Raw genomic sequence first — 18,449 nt, 5'->3', positions numbered from 1 at the left:
GATCGAGATTCTCTCTAGAAACGTTTCTATGTTGAAATAGGAATCACTTGGTAAGAATCGGTGAAACGTTTGGCTATTGATCCAGATTCTCCTTGAAATGAACTAGAATCACTGCGAAACACCTATTTAGGTGATTCTCGTTCCTAGTACAAAAACGAGAAACGTTTCCGCGAGACTCCGAAACGTTTTTGTCACCTATTTAGGTGTTTGGCAGCGATTCTGGTGATTCACATGAGAATCCGAAACGTTTATGTCATCCAAACGGGGCCTACGTCTAGGGCGCATTTTGCAGCGCTTCACCGATTGCTTCAGAAGCTGCTTCACCACACCTAAATAAGTAAATAGCATCTCACGAAACGGCTCCACACCTAAAGTCTCACAAAACCTGGTTATTGAAGTTGAAACATGATGGACGAGCTGAAAAATCGAGCTTGACCTCGCCCAATCTCGCTCTCATGGGTCACGTCTTTGCATGCTACTCCGGACGTCGACGCTCGCGATCCCGCTCCGTCTCGCCACCAATGGGCAGGAGACGTGCTTGACCAAGAAATCATGAGGGACCCGTCTATGTAATATTTTGTAAACAACAATCAACAGTACTATATTTACTGTTTACTCAATGCTAATTATGTTAGACACCAACAGGTGAGGGCGATGCCAGTGGAGTCTTGCATGGGTGGAGGAGTCCAGTGTGGTGGTGAAGGGTCGATGTCATCGTGCTGAGAATTGGGGGCAACGGTAGGCGAGAGAATTTTAGGGTGGGGAGGTAACGGCGAGAGAGATGCGGGAGGAGGGGGAGGAGGAGGAGAGAAATTAAAGGAATAAAAGGATTAATCCAATGACAAGTGGAGCATACATGAAGTAGGTCTAATGAGAAGCTGTTTTACTAAACAATACTCTGATCTATTAGATGAAGCTGGAGCAAAATGAAGTTATTCCACGAGAGAAGCCGGGACCAAAGCTATTTTATCCTCAATCTGTTATAAAGTTGTTCCACGAGACAAGCCGGAACCAAAGCCATTTTATCTAAAGCTAGAGCCCTGCCAAACAAAATACGATTTTGCCTCTATTCCTAGTCAAACTAAGTAAAGTTTGACATTTTTAAAAAAAAAATATCAATATTTATGATACTAAATAGATCTATGGAAATACACAATTGCACTGGGAAGTAGATTAGATAACACTTATTTCATATCATAAAGATTCGTATAAAATTAATTCAAGCTAAGATTGTTTGACATATACATGATAGAACTGTATTATTTTCGGGACGAAGAGAGTAACGAGTACTTGGAAAAAATCTCTATCAGGTGATGATGAGCAAGACCATGTGATGGGCGACAACGAAGGTAATCATCATAGTTGAGTACATGTATATACTCCCATACACATCTGACATCATTGCGTGCGTCATCACTGGCTGTCCTGTTTTGCTGGAGGCCGGAGTAGTAGTGCGAACTACTAGCAGTACTACTACATACCCACATGCGAGTAGTAGCTGCTTTGTTTCTGATTGTACGTGCTTTGTTGTTTCCGAACGCGCACGTCTAAATATTAACGTGATGGAGAGAGTGTGAAAAAATTTGGAACTTTAAAGCTAAACAAGTTCTGAATGGTGCGGCATGCATGGCATCAAGACTCTGCCACGTGTACGTACGTGTAGACGGTGTAGTAGTGCACAGCAAATTAAACGCGATGCGACGGAACGGAGCAGGAGGCGATGACGCGTTGACATGGAGAGCATACGACGCGCCCGTGTTGTCAGTCACCAGAATGGAGTAGTTGTGCCTGCTAGGACGGATCGGACATGGAGGTGGTGGACGATCGATGGAACCACTCGTCCAGTACGTCTGCTAGCCTTCAGGGCCGCCAGCGCGCGCGCGGTAGCCAGACCACGCTATATATAAGTGTATTGTGTATATATACGTAACATGACGCAAAAGGTCTGTACAAGCTTACAAGTACCTCGCCTACAAGTATATGCGCACGCGCGGCCGTACGTGTGGGGCCCTGCTACAGTACTACCCCAGATCGCTCGCAGCCGCGTAAATAGATCCATCATCGTTCCTGTGGCTGCGGCCTAACTTTGCAAAGAGAATTCCAGCCAAATGTTCCTTTTTTTTTTCTTGGCCTTAAAAAATTTCAGTTCCCTATTTGACATCGAGTTCAACTTTCATTCCTTATATGACACTTTGTTAGATTTTTCATCCGTGAGCCGTTAACTGCCATCTGAAAAGACGATTTTACCCCTGTGGGTCCCACCACCCTTCTCCCTCCTCTCCTCCCCTTCTCCCTCCTGTTCGTGCACGTATTCCTCCTGTCCGCGCCCCCTCCCTCTCCCTCCCTCTCTCGTCATGCGGGCGACGACAACCGGTCCTCGGAGCAGCGGCGGCCGTCCTCCTCCTTCCTCCCTCTCCCCGCCCTCTCCCTCTCTCCCGACATGCTAACGTGCCGGCCAGGCCCAGCGACGCCGGATGGCCGGAGCGGCGGCTCCCTCAGCACGCGGCGCAGCGCTGCGCGTGCGCCCCACCGGTGGTCGTCCCCGGCCACGGAGCGACGCGGCTGGGCCCCGCCGGTGGACGCCGACGCGGCTTCCCCTGCGCTGCATCCTCCCGGCGATCCGCGGGCGCTCGACGGAACCCTAGCTGCCTCTTTCTCGCTGGTGGCAGCGCCAGCCCTCAGCGCCTTCCTCCTCCTCCGCGCCCCTCCCCCCACGCCGCAGGGACGGAACGACGGCGCCCCCCGCAGGGTGCTACGCCGGTGGGGCGGGTGGCCACCCCCCACCGAGGGGGCCCCGACGTCCGCCGTCCCAGGGCACGACGCGACCGAGCGAGCCCTGTCGGTGGTTGACGGCATGGCTGCCGGAGGTGCACGGCTTGTCGGAGGAGGGAGGGGGCTCCGGCCGCAGCAGCGGGGACGGCCGACGAGGGCCGCGACGCGCCTGTCTTCTCCACCGCCGGCATGCTGCTTATACGGGCACGGACATGAGGGAGAAGGGGAGGAGAGGAGGGAGAAGGGTGGTGGGACCCACATGGGCAAAATTGTCTTTTCACATGGCAGTTAACGGCTCACAGATGAAAAATCTAACGGAGTGTCGTATAAAGAATGAAAGTTGAACTCGGTGTCAAATAGGGAACTAAAATTTTTTGAGGGCCAAGAAAGGAACGGGTCATTTGTCTGATGTCAAATAAGGAATTCTCTCAACATTGTAGCCGCGCCCGCTAGCCGGCCGGCCGGGTATTACTACAGTAGCAGTACACACCTACACGACTACACGGGCGGTTGCTCACCACCCTGCAACGAGGGTCGAGATAGAGTACTATACGTACGTACTACTACGCGCGCTTACCGCTTAGCAGCGGTATGATATATTGCAGTACCTCTAAAATGTAGATTAGGCGATAAACTTGACTTAGATAGGGAAACTTGTTCCTGTACCTCGCCCTAGCGCAGTTGCGTCCATGGCACCATAGCGACGTGGACACTGGTGTCGTGGCAGCGTAGACGCGGTGGAGTCTAGAGGACGGGACGCTGCCGCCGGCGCTTCCCGTCACTTGCAGCGTGCACGCGATCGGAGGGGCTTCTAGGGTTCTATGGTAGGGTCCAATGACGGCGTTGAACCTCATGTCTAGCATTCTGGACCCCACCTCTCTCTTATAGCGCTATGTAACAGGTGCTCGCCGACCAGTGGTCGGTTGTGTGTCCTCAATTAGGACACGGTCAAGGGGTCCGACTCAGTCGGATGAGATTAAGGCTGGACGAAAAACTCGAAGCTCGTTAGCTCGCTCAGCTCGTGGCTGGCTCGACTCGGCTCGGCTCGGCTCGTTACGATAACGAGCCGAGCCGAGCCAAGATTTTAGCTCGTTAGCTATAACGAGCCAACTCGAGCCAGCTCGCGAGCCGCTCGCGAGCTAAACGAGCCAAGCTTCTAGGAAAAAAAGTATCAAAACTTGTATTAGTTTTTGTATTACTTCATGTCTTGCACTTTACAATTGACTGGTAACTGGTCTAGACCCTATAAATTGGCTGGTAACTGGTCTAGATGCATTTCTTTTGTATTATTATTATTCTCAAACTTTAGATAAATGCAAATATTATATTTTGTGTATTTTTTATACCTGGCTCGCGAGCTTAACGAGCCAGCTCGAGCTTTTAACGAGCCGAGCCGAGCTAGCTTTCTGGCTCGTTAGGATAACGAGCCGAGCCGAGCTAGCTCGTTATCTTAACGAGCCAGAACGAGCCGAGCCCAAACGAGCCGAGCCGGCTCGTTATCCAGGGTTAGATGAGATTAATCCTAACATTCTCCCCCTTGATCTCACCTTATGACTTAAACTTAACTTACTTTATCTTGTTCCCATTCAATCACAAATCAGTGCATAGAGCGTGCCTCATCGTCACGGTCAGTTGCCATTAGACTTAACAGCTACAATACACCTCTCTGTTTTGAAACAATACTCAACTAGGCCCTTAGTATCTAGAAATCATAGGTTTTTCCATAAACCCATATCGACTGTGTGTTCTCTGAACGCATTGAGTGGTTAGCCTTTAGTAAGCGGATCCGTAAGTATTTACTCGATAATTATGTGCTCAATGCTTTCAAAATGATTCTAGATTTTCTCCTTTATAACATATAACTTAGTGTCAATGTGTTTGACAGCACACTTGATATGTTGTCTTAGGAGTTAACTTACTTTAAATGGTTATTGTTGTTGTCTACCATTGTTAAATCCGGGTACAAATTCGTTCCTTAAGCCTCATGTCAAGGTATACTATGGTATGCATCACTGATGACACCGTAACTATTTCTTTGGAGTTTTTCCACAATAATACTCTAACTGTGGGTGTTAGCAACTACTATAGATTTCACTACACATCTCACCATGACTTAATATTTGTACCCTCAACTATTTGAGAGTACTTATTCTTTCTTACTCAGCGTGAGGCCTATGATACTTTGCAAAATTACAAGACATTCTCAACTCCATTTTAGTGATCTATATCTGAACTGGACTTTTGTCAAAATATCTCGGATACGTAACTACGTCAGGGTAAGTTCTTACTTGTACTTGTATACTCATCAAGCTTCCAATAGCTGAAGCATATGGAACCATATTCATTTAATCAATCTCATATCGATTTATGGAACACTTAAAGTTTCCAAATGTATTACCCTTGACTATAGGAGCAGGCGTAGGTTTACTCGCATGCATACTTTACTTCTTTAGAATCTTTCCTAAGTATGCCTATGCGATAGTCCTAATAGACCATTTTCTTTTATCTCAGTGAATTTCGATTCATAGAACCAATGACGCTTCACCAAAATCATTCACATTGAAATTTGAGGACAAAACTTCTTCTCCAATGATAGATTAACATCACTACTAATGAGTAGAATGTCATCTATTCATAGGATGTGGAAAATGAATTTTCCATTCTTGATCCTCGCATAAATGCTATTGTCCTTCTTATTTTCTTTAAAACCTAAACTTTCTTATTGTTTCATCAACTTTAAATAATATAGTCTAGAGACTTAGTTTTAACCCATAAATGGATTTCTATAGGTGGCATCACATATGTTCTTTTTCTTCTATGACAAAATCTTTGGGTTGTGCCATGTAAATGTTTTCATATAAATCCCCGTTGAGGAATGTCGTCTTTATATCCAACTGATGTAACTCTAAATCGTAATGTACCATTAACACCATTATGATTCTAAAAGAATCCTTACATAAGGCTGGAGAGAAAACTCTCATTGTAATCTTTTCATTCTCTTTGCGTAAAGCATATTACCACAAGTCATGCTTTATATCTTTCTACATTCCCTTTGGAGTCACATTTTATCTTGTAGACCCATTAACAACCTACTGTTTTGGCTCTATTAGGAATTACTTCTAAGTCCCAAACATTGTTACTATTCATTGAATTCATTTTAACTTCATATCTTTCTACATTCCCTTTGGAGTCACATTTTGTCTTGTAAACCCATTAACAACCTACTGTTTTGGCTCAATTAGGAATTACTTCTAAGTCCCAAACATCGTTGGTATTCATCGAATTCATTTCAACTTTTATAGCTTCTTGCCATTTAAACAAGTAAACGCTTCTCATGGCTCCTTCAAATGAGGTGGGATCACCCTTCATTTAAATTTCTTTACTAACATAGACTTTATAATCATTAAAAAACTTGTTTACAAATTCTTTGAGAACTTCTAGGGCCTCAGCTACTAGCACTTTCATATGGGGCTATTGTTGCTCTTCATTGCCAAGAGGCAATTAATTCTACAGGCTCCTGTATCACAAGATCCTTGTTTACATTATTCATCTTCTTCAAAAAGCCAACAACAGATGTTGTATAAGTCATACAACATCAACAGGTATTGAGAAATTCTTTGTTTTGAATCACTGAAGTGGGCACGTAGTCCCGCTTCGCTTCAAGTCTTAGGTCTCTACATACCTCTACATACCTGCTCCCTTAGATCTTCCCATCTTTTATAAAGATAGTGTATCTTCCAATTTATTATTTGGGTTCAATCTGTTAAAACCTCATATGGCGCTTTAAGCACCACCTTAACATCTTTGAGGCTGACTACACTATTTTTCTGTCGGAACTTTAAAAGGTCTAGGAATTTAGCTATTTCTCTACTTAGGGGTACCATTGTTGTGACCGTTGTACTACTCCGACGGTCGCATACATCTTAATTAATCTTAATATCCTCCCTCTCGAAATATGACATGAACTTTACTGTCATAATTTTGAAAACCATTAAGAAAACCTATGAACGAGAAGACATATATAACTTACTTCATTCACATGATTATATCATGCGAATATAGTTATTTCTTGATTCGTGTAGGAGTACACTTTCCTTATTTTACTTCGAGAACTCAATGAGATCTTTCATTAGTAGTGTTTTTGCAAGTTACACTTGTATCTTTTCTTATCTTTTGGTTGGTACTGACTATGACGATGCATTTCTATTGTGCCACGGTCAATACTAGGACAGCATAAGAGCTACCCAAACTTCTCTCGCTATACGGATACAAAACATGTGAATCATCACAAAACTTCTCCCGCCATGCTGGATTGACTAGCATAAGTACTATGCCAAAACTTCTCCCCATGCAGGATACATTTATACGAAAATTTAGTCATGACGACTAAAACATTCACTTATACTTTATTTTCCAATTAAATCTTTCCGTTTGTTCCAATTTAATCAGAAAATTAGTAAACTAAGAAAAAACTATCTAGAACTGGCTTGACTCAAGCCTTTTCATTCACATACCCTAGCATTGCATCCCGTTGGCATGCAGCCGAGTGATCTCGTTGGTTAAAAATAAAACGTACAATATGCTTCTGCATCAATTCTACATCACCGTTGAGCAGAAAATAGAATTAATGCATAAAACTCATAAATTAACTTGAAATCCATATAACTACTGTTCAACATTAGATTCTCCAGCTGGTTCGAATTTAATTAGAAGATGATCAACTTCATTGCAGCGGAAACATATTAATAAAATATATTCTATTAGTTCTGGAGCATTTCTTGGTCCTTATCTACTTTCTGAAAAACTAACCATGTTTGTGTAAAATTTATCACAGATTTAAACTTTGAACTTAAATTCATTATAATATTGTTATCACCAACGTTGGTTAGAAGATAATAATACCATAACTTAACATAAACAAATTGGACTACTCCTCTAATTTAAATTTTTCTGTTGGTTCTAATTTAATTAGAGGATAAACATAATCATAATTTACCAAATATAACTGTTCTTCAAATTAAATTCTTCCGTTGGTTCAAATTTAATTAGAAGATAATAAACTTTAAACTTTGCGGCGGAAACTTAAACATAATTGGTGAATTTTACCCATAGAAATTTCTCTTTTGCTATTTTTTTTCTTGAGCCATTAATCATTTTCAAGGAAATAACAATTTACTGGAAAAAGAAAAGGAAAAATTGGGCTCAAACTCTTCGCTGTTGCTCGGCCCAGTGGTAAAAACTAGCCCGGCCTGCTCTTCTCGCGCGCGCTGTGCCTTCCAGGCCACAACCTGGGCCTAGGCAGGCAAAGCCATCCGCCCACGCTCTCCCGCCGGGGCCGGACCCCGGTCCGATCAACGCTGGTTGTTGATCTTGATCAGACAGCCGTCCGTGCTCCTCGACGGAACAAAACCGCCTGGCCGATCGCGCGCCCCAGAACCCTAGCTCACTCGCGTCCCCTACCTCTCTCTCTTTGCCCATGACGGCTGGCTCTCTCTCCTTTCTCTCTCTAAAACCTCAGCGGTCGGAGATGGTGGCGCCGCCCTGGGGCCCCTTATCGGTGAGCGCGCTCACCCAAGGCGGAGCATGCCACCGTCGAGCGGCCTTGCGCCATTGCCCTTGACCCCACGTGGCTCCGCTCCCCTAACCCTAAGAGAAGGCAGAGAGATGGTGGCACCATCATCGGCCCCCTCGCCGGCGCGCGCGCTCCCCTGCGGGTGAGCGCACTGCCGTCGAGCGGCCTAGCAGTAGCGCCCTAGCACGGCTATGGTGCAGAGGTGCGGAGATCCTTCCTAGAGTGTAACGGTGAGTGGAGGCCAGCGAGGTAGGGCGCCTCCTTAGCCCTTCCCCTTTCCCCTTCTTCTTCTCTTGTTTAGATCTTCTTTCTTTTCTTTCAGAGCTGGTCCGATCTAAGGTTAAGTTAGGGTTCAGGTTACTGTTCATCTTCCCCGATGGGTTAGGGTTCGGGTTGAGTCACTATTCTTCTTTCTCGATGGGTTAGGGTTCGATTGAGCCCTGTGCATCTTTGTTTCTTCCCCGATTAGGGTTAGGGTTAGGGACCTTTTACTTCTATCCGAATCGGATCGTTCTCATCTTCTTCTAAACTGCTACTACCCTGATCTAGATCTACACACTAGAAAAAACCCGGCTCTGGTACCATTGATAGATTATAATACCTCTAAAACGTAGATCAGGGGATAAACTTAACTTAGATGGGGAAACTTGTTCTAGTACCTCGCCCTAGCGCAGTTGTGTCCATGGCGCTGCAACGACGTGGACACCGATGTCATGGCAGCGTAGGCGCGGTGGTGTCCAGAGGACGGGGCACTGCTGGCGGCGCTTCCCGTCACTTGTAGCGCGCCCACGATCGGATGGGCTTCTAGGGTTCTACGGTTGGGTCCAGTGGCGGCGTCGAACCTCATGTCTAGCGCCCCGGCCCCCACCTCTCTTTTATAGCGCTGTGTGATAGGGGCCCAGTGGTCGGTTGTGTGTCCTTGATCAGGACACGGTCAAGGGGTCCGACTCAGTCGTTGGACTGAGTCAGATGAGATCAATCCTAACACGGTATACTGTGCTGTACCTACATGTTCTCGCGTGCATCTCGTACGTATATACACGCGGCTACAATGCACCAGCTACCCGGGCAGGTGATTAGAGCGAGTATAATAAGGGGCTGTAAGCAGGCTTGTCGGTGTTTTGGAACCGGGGGTCCCTCAACCAACGAGTGAATTTGTGCTGCGTGCCCCTAATCCCGGATGGTGATGCAAAGAGACACAAGGTTTATACTGGTTCAGGCAATCGAGGCCCTACGTCCAGTCTGAGAGATCGATCTTGTATTCCTCGCACCTGAGTGCTCGTAGTAGGGGTTACAAGCTAGGTGAGAGAGGGAGCTAGCCCTAGGTCTCGGCGAAGGTGGTGCGGACTGCTCGAGACGTTGTTCCCAAGCAGCGTGGAAGCGTGGTTCTATCGGTGTGTTCGTCTTCTTGTTTTTTCCTCTTTCTCCTTTCTGAAATGGCACCGGCTACCTCCTTTTATAACCACAAGGAGGAAGCTAGAAGTACATGAGAAGTTTACTATCTGCTGACGTGTTCTGCTCCCCGGAGCAGCGCGGCGTCGTGGGAGTTCCCGTCGGTGTCTAGTCGGTATGGTCTCCAGGCCGGCGACCTGCTGCGCTCCTGTACATTTGTTGACTTGGTGAAGTGCCGAGGCCTGGGGACTGCTGCGGTCGGTTGTGCCGGGACCTGCTGTGCTGAGGCCGAGACCCGCTGTGCCGAGGCTTGCTGTGCCGAGGCTTGCTGTGCCGAGGCCTTTGCAGACGGCAATGCGGGGTCTTGGCGGCCATCGTCGTAGTTGATTTAGGCGAAATCAGTGCGGAACGTGCGTCTACAGGATATGGTACCCTATATTGTCAGCAAGGGGTGGTAAAAAGGTGATTTGACCGTTGTCCCGTCGCTCCTGTCGTGATGCATTGCCGATCGTGGCTTACGTAGTGGGTGCAGCGGGACGCATTGATTGGATGCGACAGCTTGCTAGGGCGACTTTTGGGGCGGAGGCGACGAGGTTGCGGGACGTGCCCAGCCTCGGACGAGGCGGAGCATGGCCAGCTCGCCTGAGGCCCTATCGGGAGTCTCGGGCGAGGCGGAACTCGGTCAGTTCGCAGGTCCCGAGGTCACGGGAACCCAGTTCTGACTCCCCACGTCGTGTTCGTCCTTGGTGCAGGAGTTTAGGCAGCACAGTAGCCGGTAACCCCTGCACAGTCCCGTCGTGGATGGCAGGGCGCTGACGTGCTGGTCTGTTACTTCGCCGTACTGTGCCGTCGTGTGGTTGTCGGAGCGGTTGAGCGCCTTGATTAGATGTGATGTCCAGCCGGGTAGTCTAGTCAGATCGGTGGTCGCGGGGCAGGTGGCGAGCCGGCCTCGCGCGAAATAGGAGGATCGCAGACTTTGGCGAGGAGGCCTCGGGCGAATCGGAGATTTCTGGCTGAGACCTCGTTTGTCTTATTGATCCTTGTTACTGATTCCTAGGCCACAGTATCCCAGACATGTCTCCCCATGCTGCGTTGTTCTCGGAGCAGGAGTTGGCAGCACAGTGAGGCATGGGCGTCAACCATGTGCGTAGTGGTTGGCATAGTGGTTGGTATAGTGGTTGGTAACTCCTGCCCAGTCCTGCCTCCTGTCCCGTCGGCCATTCCTCTGTACTGTGTTGAGCATGCGGCCGACGCCAGGGGCGGCGGTTGGCTGAGGTAATGCGACGCGACGTTTTGTCAGAGGGATGGGTGACGGAAGAGGCAGCAGAGTGCTGCCGAGCCTGCCTCGCGCGAGACGGAGGGTCGGCGGCCCGGTCGAGACCCTGCGACGAGAGGGGGGCGGCCGAGGCCTTCGGTGGGGGATCGCCCGAGGTCAGCGGTGAGGGGGCCTCGGGCGAGTCGGAGAATTGGCCGAGGCTAGCGGTGTTTAACTGGTTTCGACCTTTTTACGAAGTCTAAGCAATCGTTTTTTTTGGATCTTGCTTAGGGTACCCCTTCTCACGGTATCCGACAGTAGCCCCCGAGCCTTGGGGGGAGTGGAGGCACTCCCCCTGAGGTTCTGACGAGAATTGGCTCTTGATAGTTCCTGTCGGGATGGTGTTTTGTTTTCGAGGTTTCGGTGGGTGCGCGCGAGCGCACCCGCCGGGTGTAGCCCCCGAGGCCCTGGAGGAGTGATTTCACTTCTTCAGGGGCTTTTTTCTCTTTCGAGCGAGGCGTTTTCATCGTGTTCGCCGGGCCCGTGGGTGCGAGTTCGGATCGCGGGGCCTCGACGATGTTGCGGAAAGAGCCCCTTAGCCTCCGCCTGGAGCGAGAAGGCCGTCAGGGGTTCCCCCGGCTTTTTGTACGACCCTCGTGCTTCCTTTTCGCTCGGAAGGAGGGGTGGAAGATGCCAGTGCTACCCTCGGTGGGCGCGAGCGACGGCATTTCCGGTGAGCTGTTATCGGGTAAGTCCGAGTGGAGGCCCGTACCCCGTTCGCTGGGGGTCGGCTAGCGGTCCGGAGACGCGCTCCAAGAATACCGGCGGGTTTCTCTAGTGGGTGCCGAGGCCGTTCGCTGGGCCTCGGTGGCTCGGTGCCTCCCTACGGTGGGATCCCATTCGGAGACCTCCCTGCCGGTCTCGGACACGACCCAGGGCGTGCCTGTACAGGCTCGCCCGTAGTCGTCCCTGACTCCCTTGTCCCGGGGCGGCTGTCGAAACCCCTGGGGGCCCAGCCTTCGAACCCCTGGACCGTAACGGGCTTGGGTCGCTTTGTCTTTATCTTGGGTGCAGGAGGAGCCCCCGAGCCTCCGCACGGAGCGGGAGGGCGGTCAGGGGTCCTCCCGACTTTTTTGTCCGTCTCCCGCACGTCCTTTTCGCTCGGACGGGGGGCTGTTTGCCGAGCCCACTCGTGTGCGAGCCTGAGCCGCTGGGTCTCGGCAAAGTTGCAGGAGGAGCCCCCGAGTCTCTCGCACGGAGCGAGAGAGCGGTCAGAGGTCCCCTGGCTTTTGGTTCGCCCCTCGCGCGTGAGGGTCTGTCCGCCGAGCCCCCCTCGGGGGCGAGCCTAGGTCGCGGGGTCTCGGCGTCTTTTGCAGAAGGAGCTCCCTAGCCTCTGCACGGAGCAAGAGGACCGTCAGGAGTTCTTCCGGCTTTTTGAATCGACCCTCGCGCTTCCTTTTCGCTCGGAAGGAGGGTTTGTTTTGCCGAGCTCCCTCGTGTGCGAGCCCAAGTCGCTGGGCCTCGGCAATGTTCTGCAGAAAGAGTCCCTTAGCCTCTGCGCGGAGCAGGAGGGCCGTCAGGGATTCTCCTGACTTTTTATTCGACCCTCGCGCTTCCTTTTCGCTCGGAAGGAGGGGTGGAAGATACCATGCTACCCTCGGTGGGCGCGAGCAACGGCATTTCCGGTGAGCTGTTATCGGGTAAGTCCGAGTGGAGGCCCGTACCCCGTTCGCTGGGGGTCGGCTAGCGGTCCGGAGACGCGCTCCAAGAGTACCGGAGGGTTTCTCTAGTGGGTGCCGAGGCCGTTCGCTGGGCCTCGGTGGCTCGGTGCCTCCCTACGGTGGGATCCCATTCGGAGACCTCCCTACCGGTCTCGGACACGACACAGGGCGTCCCAAGCGTTTCGCTTGCTTGGGCCTTGGCCTCGTATAGGCTCGCCCGTAGTCGCCCCTGACTCTGTTGCCCTGGGGCGGCTGTCGAAACCCCTGGGGGCCCAGCCTTCGAACCCCTGGACCGTAACGGGCTCGGTGCCCAGTTCCTTTGCCTGAAAGGAATCGGGTGGGGGCTATCCCTCTCCCTACGGCTAATAACGTCAGGCGCGCCTTTTGAGGCGGCCTTTTTGGGGAGGTGAAACGGCGCCTGTCGTTGCTGCGGTTGGACGCGACGTGGCTTCAGCCGACGGGACATAACTGCACCCGCAATTAATGAGGGAGTGGGCGCGTGGGCGGTAAGATCGGATCTGGGTAACCGCAGCGGATTTTCTGGGGGAAACTTCCCCGATTTCGTCGCCCGGTGGTTTCGACTCGTCCCTGCATAAATACGCAAACAGCCTCGCCCTCCCCCTCCTTACCTTTTCCGCATTCGCTTTTGCTGCCTCCGTGCCGTTGCTGAGAGCATAGCGCGCCGGGGAAGAGAAGGGCGAGGGCGAGAGACCGAAAGAGAGAGGGAGAGAGATTACCGTCGTAGCAGCGTCCTCCGCCGCGCAATGGCTGGTGGTCCCGTCATCCTCCCGGCGGGTCCCTGGGAGCGGTCCGACGTCACCGAGGAGAAGCTGCAGTCGCTCGTGGAGGCCGGTCTTCTTCGCCCGATCACCGACCCCGACGAGCCGGAGTGGATTGTTCCGGGGAACGAGTCGGAGCCGAGGCCGCGCGACGGCTATGTGGTGAGCTTCGTCGTCTTCCACGAGCGAGGCTTCGGGTCGCCGGTGGACAACTTCATGCGGGCGCTCCCGCACTACTATGGCGTGGAGCTGCACAATTTCAGCCCCAACTCCATCGCGCAGGCGGCCATCTTTGTCGCCGTCTGTGAGGGGTACCTGGGGATCGCTCCCCACTGGGAGTTGTGGCTCCACTTGTTCCGAGCGACGTTCACCACCAAGCCGGGGGGAACGAGGGGGGCTCGGAAGGCGCAGAGGGCCGGCGGCTGCACCCTTCACGTGCGCCAAGATCGGCAGTCCCTCTACATCCCGGCCCAGCTGTCATCGTCCAACCGTCGTTGGTATGACGGCTGGTTCTACCTCCGCAACGACGGCGGAGGACTTCCCCCTTATACCGGGCGGGTTGTAGAGAGTCAACCAGAGAAGTGGGGGTACGGCGTCATCAAGGTCGATCAGCCTAGGCTGGAACCGCTCTTGAGGGCCTTGGGGAAGCTGCGTGACCACGGCCTTTCGGCGGCCGTGGTCGTGGCGGCTTTTCACCGCCGGAGGGTGTTGCCGCTGATGGCCCGGCGGCGGCGGCTGTTCGAGATGACCCCGGGCGATTCGATCGTCGGTGTCAAGATGTCCGCCTTCGCCCTTACCGACGACGAGACCCTGCGTCGGGTGAGAGAAGCGGTGGACGGGAAGCCGAAGATCGACGATTTGATGCCGTTTCCGATGCGCCCGTCGCGGGGGTATGTCTCGCTGGTAAGTTGGGCGTTGTCGAGGCTTTCGCGGCCTTCTTGTTTTTCGCCTTTTTTGTCTGTTGTCTTACTTCGTCGTTCTCGCAGGGGATAAGAGACGTGCGAGGCTCCCCGCCGCCCGTTCCCGAGGACGCCCGGCGGCGATCCGTGAACAGGGCGCGCGCCGAGGAGGAGAAGAAGAAGAAAGATGCCGAGGTGGCGAAGCGCACGAAGAAGATCCTCGCGCGCGAAAAGATGGACGCCCGTCGCCGGCGCCAGAGGCTCGACGGTCTCCCTTTGGAGCCGTCCCCCTTGTCATCGGTGTCGGATTCTTCGAGCGACGGCGGCGGGCGCGAGGTGGGGACGGCCTGCCTGGAACACCTCCCTGACATCAGGGAGATGGTTCCCGGGGCGCCGGCAAGGAGCCTGACGCCCCTAGGAGGAGGAGGAGGTGTCCCAGGGCCAGTGGCGGCCCGTCCTGGGGCCGAGGCCGACACACCCGAGGCGCGGGTGTCGGAGGAGCGTGCCGTCAGCCCGATGGGTTCGACGGTGGAGGTGGAGCGGGTGACGGTGGGGGCGACCCCATTATCTCCGCGAAGGGTCGAGGAGGTGCCGGGGTCCGACGGAGGCCAGCTGGCACTGGTGGACACCGAGGCCGCGCTGCTGCCACCACCGCTGCCGTTGCAGAGGAGGCAGGCGGTGTCGAAGCGGCTGCATCCCCGTTCGCGGTAAGCGTCTTCTCTGGTGGAGTCCGTAGTACTTCTTGTTTGCCCCTTGGTTGCATGCTGACCTTGGGAGTGTCTTTTCTTCCAGCCAGACGCTTCTGGTGGAAGATCCTCCCTTGGCGCCCCGTAAGGCGCTCAAGGTGAACGTTAGCTCCTCCGCCCATCAGGCAGCGGAGGCGCAGGCTGGCGTGCGACGCGGCGCGGCGTCGGGCGGAGCCATTTCGGAGGAGGCGGCTGCCCAGGAAAAGGGGGCCGAGGCGGCCGTGGAGCGAGTGGAGGAGGAGCAGCCCATGCCTCGTGATGTTGCGGGTCTTGGGGCGAAGGAGGCTGGGGCGTCTGCTATTGCCGAGGCCATTGGGGGCGAGGCCGGAGCCCCCAAGACCTCCGATGTCAGGGCGGTAGACGCCGGGGCCATCGAGGTAGAGATGGCGGAGGCCAGAGCCCCCGGGTCCGTCGAGACCGAGGCGATGGAGGTGGAGACGGGGCAAATTTTGGCGCCGCCCCTGGTTCAGACAATCTCGTCTGATGATTCCTCCCGAGGGAAGGAGGCGGCGGACGTCGAGGCGGCCAGTACCGCGGAGCAGCCAGTCCCAGATCCCGCCGAGGGGAGTTCGGTTCTTGTCCGGCTACGGCCCGAGCCTCGTGGGTGGAACTTCCCGCGTGTTTTCTGGCAGAACCGGGCTGACCCCGAGGGGGAGCCCGTGTTCGCCCTTGAAGATACCGCAGAGGGGGGGCATTGGGGCACCCTCGAGCAGTACCGCCAACTGGCAGTGCGGTCGCTGCAGACAGCGATGACTATTATGGGTCAGGACTTGCCCGGTGTCACGCGGGTAAGTACTTTCCTCTCTCGTGCCGCGTTGTTTTCTCTCCGAGCCCCCTCGCAGTGTTTGACGTGCGTTTTTTGTTTTGCCTCCTTAGGAGCTCGAGACCCGATCCCTTGGGAAATCGGTGTTCCTGCGAAATGAGAGGGATATCTGGGACCAGCTCCGGCGCCAAAAGGGCCTGCTTGCCGATGCCCAGGGGCTATTGTCGGCGCGGAGTGCGGAAGTGGAGGACCTCCGCCTTCGTTGTGCTGACATTCAGGCCGAGTTGGCCACGGCTAGGGAGCAGTCCGCCCCTCTGGTGGCCAAAATCAAGGAACTGGAGGAGGAGCGAGACTCCTTCAGGCTTCGGGCCCAAGAAGCGACGGCCTCTGCTAAGGTCACAGCCGGGCAGCTGGGTACGGAGCAGAGCGAGCATCAGGCGACGAAAGTCGCCTTGGCAGAGGCTACCAAGGCGGCCGAGGCCTCTCGGGTCGAGGTCTCAGCCTGGAAGAGCAAGGCCGAGGGTAAGTTCCGCTGAACCATGTTCCTCGCTCCATTTGCTCTGGTTCGCGTTTGACTCCTAACCCCTCGTCACGACGTAGATCTGGGGAAAGAGGCCTCCCAGGCGGCTGAGGCCTCCGTCGCAGCGCAAGCGGCGCTGGATGTCGAGGTCCGGGAGCACGAGGCGCTGCGCAGCGCTGTCCGGACCGCCTGCGAGGCTCTGGACGTCGAGGAGGTCCAATCAGCTAGCTCCCTTGGGAGCCGCCTGATTGCGTTGAGCGGCCACGTCCGTGAGAGACTCCGAGGGGCGTTGCACACGAGTGTCAAGCGCGCCCTGGCCGTCGTCTCCTCGCACTATGCCATCAACCTCGAGGCTGTCAGCGACGGCTATGTGTTGCCAGAAGATGACGAGGAGGCTGATGCAGAGGTCGTGAGGCTGTTGGAGGCGGCCGAGGCACCTGGCACAGCGCTGGCCCGTCTATTTGAAGAAGAGGTAGTCCCTCCCGCGCCGGCCGCCGATCCTTGAGCTTTGACCTGGGCCAAAAGGGGCCATGTAACCGGATTGGGTTGGTTGTCATACCGTGACGTCTTTGTGGCCGTCGAGGCCTGTAAAGTATTTGCGTACGTGCGTCTTTTAATCGTTTTCTGTTCTACTTCCGAGCCTGTGCCCTCTGTCTCGATCTTGGGAACCCGCAAAGAAAACCCTCGGGACCTAAGCCGTCCTTCGGCGAAGGGTGGTGAGGGAGCTGCCGTAGCCCAGAGGCGTAGGCCGTTCTCACGTCTCGACCGGCCCTTTGGCCTCCAGACAAACTTTTGGTCTTTGGGTTTCTTGTGAAGGTCCCGTCGGAGCCCGAGAGAGTTTGGCGTAGAAATTTTTTGAAAGACCATTAACGAATGGTGTTCGGGACTTAGGGGGTTCCCCCTTTCTAGCCCCCGAGGGAGGCCCGGCTTTGCAGAGGCAGAGCCGAGTCTCCCTTATATCGTTATTGTGACGTCGAGCCCCTATTGATAGACAAGCTCTTTGTACAGAACTTCCTCGGAGCCTACGCTGTCCTTTGGGTGAAAAGGTGGTGAGGGAGTTGCCGTAGCCCGGAGGCGTAGGCCGTTCTCACTGGCTCAGCCGGCCTTTTCACCTTTGAGACGATCGTACGGTCCTTGGGTTCTATACAATCGGCTTGTCTATAAGGGGGGTTTCTCGAAAAATTATAACAACTAAGAACGCTTCTTTATTGCATTTCGAGAAACAATGTAAACAACGTTTGGAATTTTAAGGGTAGAAACGACGTAGCTGTTCTATGTTCCAGGCGTTGGTGAAGATTTCGCCCTTCTCGTTGGCTAACTTGTAGGTCCCGGGCTTCAGCACTTGAGCGACGATGTACGGCCCTTCCCAGGGTGGGGTCAGCTTGTGGCGGCCCTTGTTGCTCTGCCTCAGTCTCAGCACCAGGTCGCCCACCTTCAGGTCTCGGCTTCGGACGCGCCGGGCTTGGTAGCGTCGTAGGGCTTGCTGGTACCTGGCCGAGTGTAGCAGCGCGACGTCTCGGGCTTCCTCCAGTTGGTCGAGGGCGTCTTCGCGGGCAGTGCGGTTGCTTTGCTCGCTGTACGCCTGTAGCCTCGGGGAACCGTATTCTAAGTCAGTGGGGAGGATGGCCTCGGCTCCATAGACCAGGAAGAACGGTGTGAATCCCGTGGCTCGGCTCGGGGTATTTCTTAGGCTCCAGATGACAGACGGGAGTTCGGCAAGCCATTTCTTGCCAAACTTCTTCAACTGGTTGAATATCCTTGGCTTAAGGCCTTGTAGGATCATGCCGTTGGCACGCTCTACTTGGCCATTCGTCCTTGGGTGTCCTACGGCCGACCAGGCCACCCGGATGTGGTGGTCGTCGCAGAACGTTAGGAACTTGCGACCGGTGAATTGTGTCCCATTGTCAGTGATGATGGTGTTAGGAACCCCGAACCTGTGGATGATATCCGTAAAGAACAGCACCGCTTGCTCGGATTTGATCTGAGCGATCGGACGAGCCTCGATCCATTTGGAGAATTTGTCGATAGCT

At 53.5% G+C, this 18,449-nt stretch overlaps 1 protein-coding gene across 1 annotated transcript; it reads left to right on the top strand.

Annotated features, from left to right (window-relative positions):
* The first annotated feature begins 9,461 nt into the window (after nucleotides 1-9,461).
* Nucleotides 9,462-17,494, top strand: LOC136478480 (uncharacterized). The gene is made up of 5 exons (XM_066476947.1): nucleotides 9,462-14,394; nucleotides 14,478-15,097; nucleotides 15,183-15,924; nucleotides 16,013-16,421; nucleotides 16,500-17,494. The coding sequence occupies exons 1-5, from the start codon at nucleotides 13,477-13,479 to the stop codon at nucleotides 16,922-16,924; spliced, it is 3,114 nt and encodes a 1,037-aa protein (XP_066333044.1). The 5' UTR covers nucleotides 9,462-13,476; the 3' UTR covers nucleotides 16,925-17,494.
* Nucleotides 17,495-18,449: the final 955 nt, after the last annotated feature.

The sequence above is a fragment of the Miscanthus floridulus genome, chromosome 8, assembly GCF_019320115.1.
Source record: "Miscanthus floridulus cultivar M001 chromosome 8, ASM1932011v1, whole genome shotgun sequence".
Lineage (NCBI taxonomy): Eukaryota > Viridiplantae > Streptophyta > Magnoliopsida > Poales > Poaceae > Miscanthus > Miscanthus floridulus.
Note: the sequence above shows the minus strand (reverse complement) of the source record. Positions and strands in the feature narration are given on the sequence as shown.

Excerpts from the sequence above, each read along its gene's own strand:
- LOC136478480 (XM_066476947.1), top strand. The coding sequence starts at position 13,477 with ATGGCTGGTGGTCCCGTCATCCTCCCGGCGGGTCCCTGGGAGCGGTCC. Across the intron at positions 15,098-15,182 it reads CGGCTGCATCCCCGTTCGCG|CCAGACGCTTCTGGTGGAAG; the intron begins GTAAGCGTCTTC and ends CTTTTCTTCCAG. Across the intron at positions 16,422-16,499 it reads CTGGAAGAGCAAGGCCGAGG|ATCTGGGGAAAGAGGCCTCC; the intron begins GTAAGTTCCGCT and ends GTCACGACGTAG.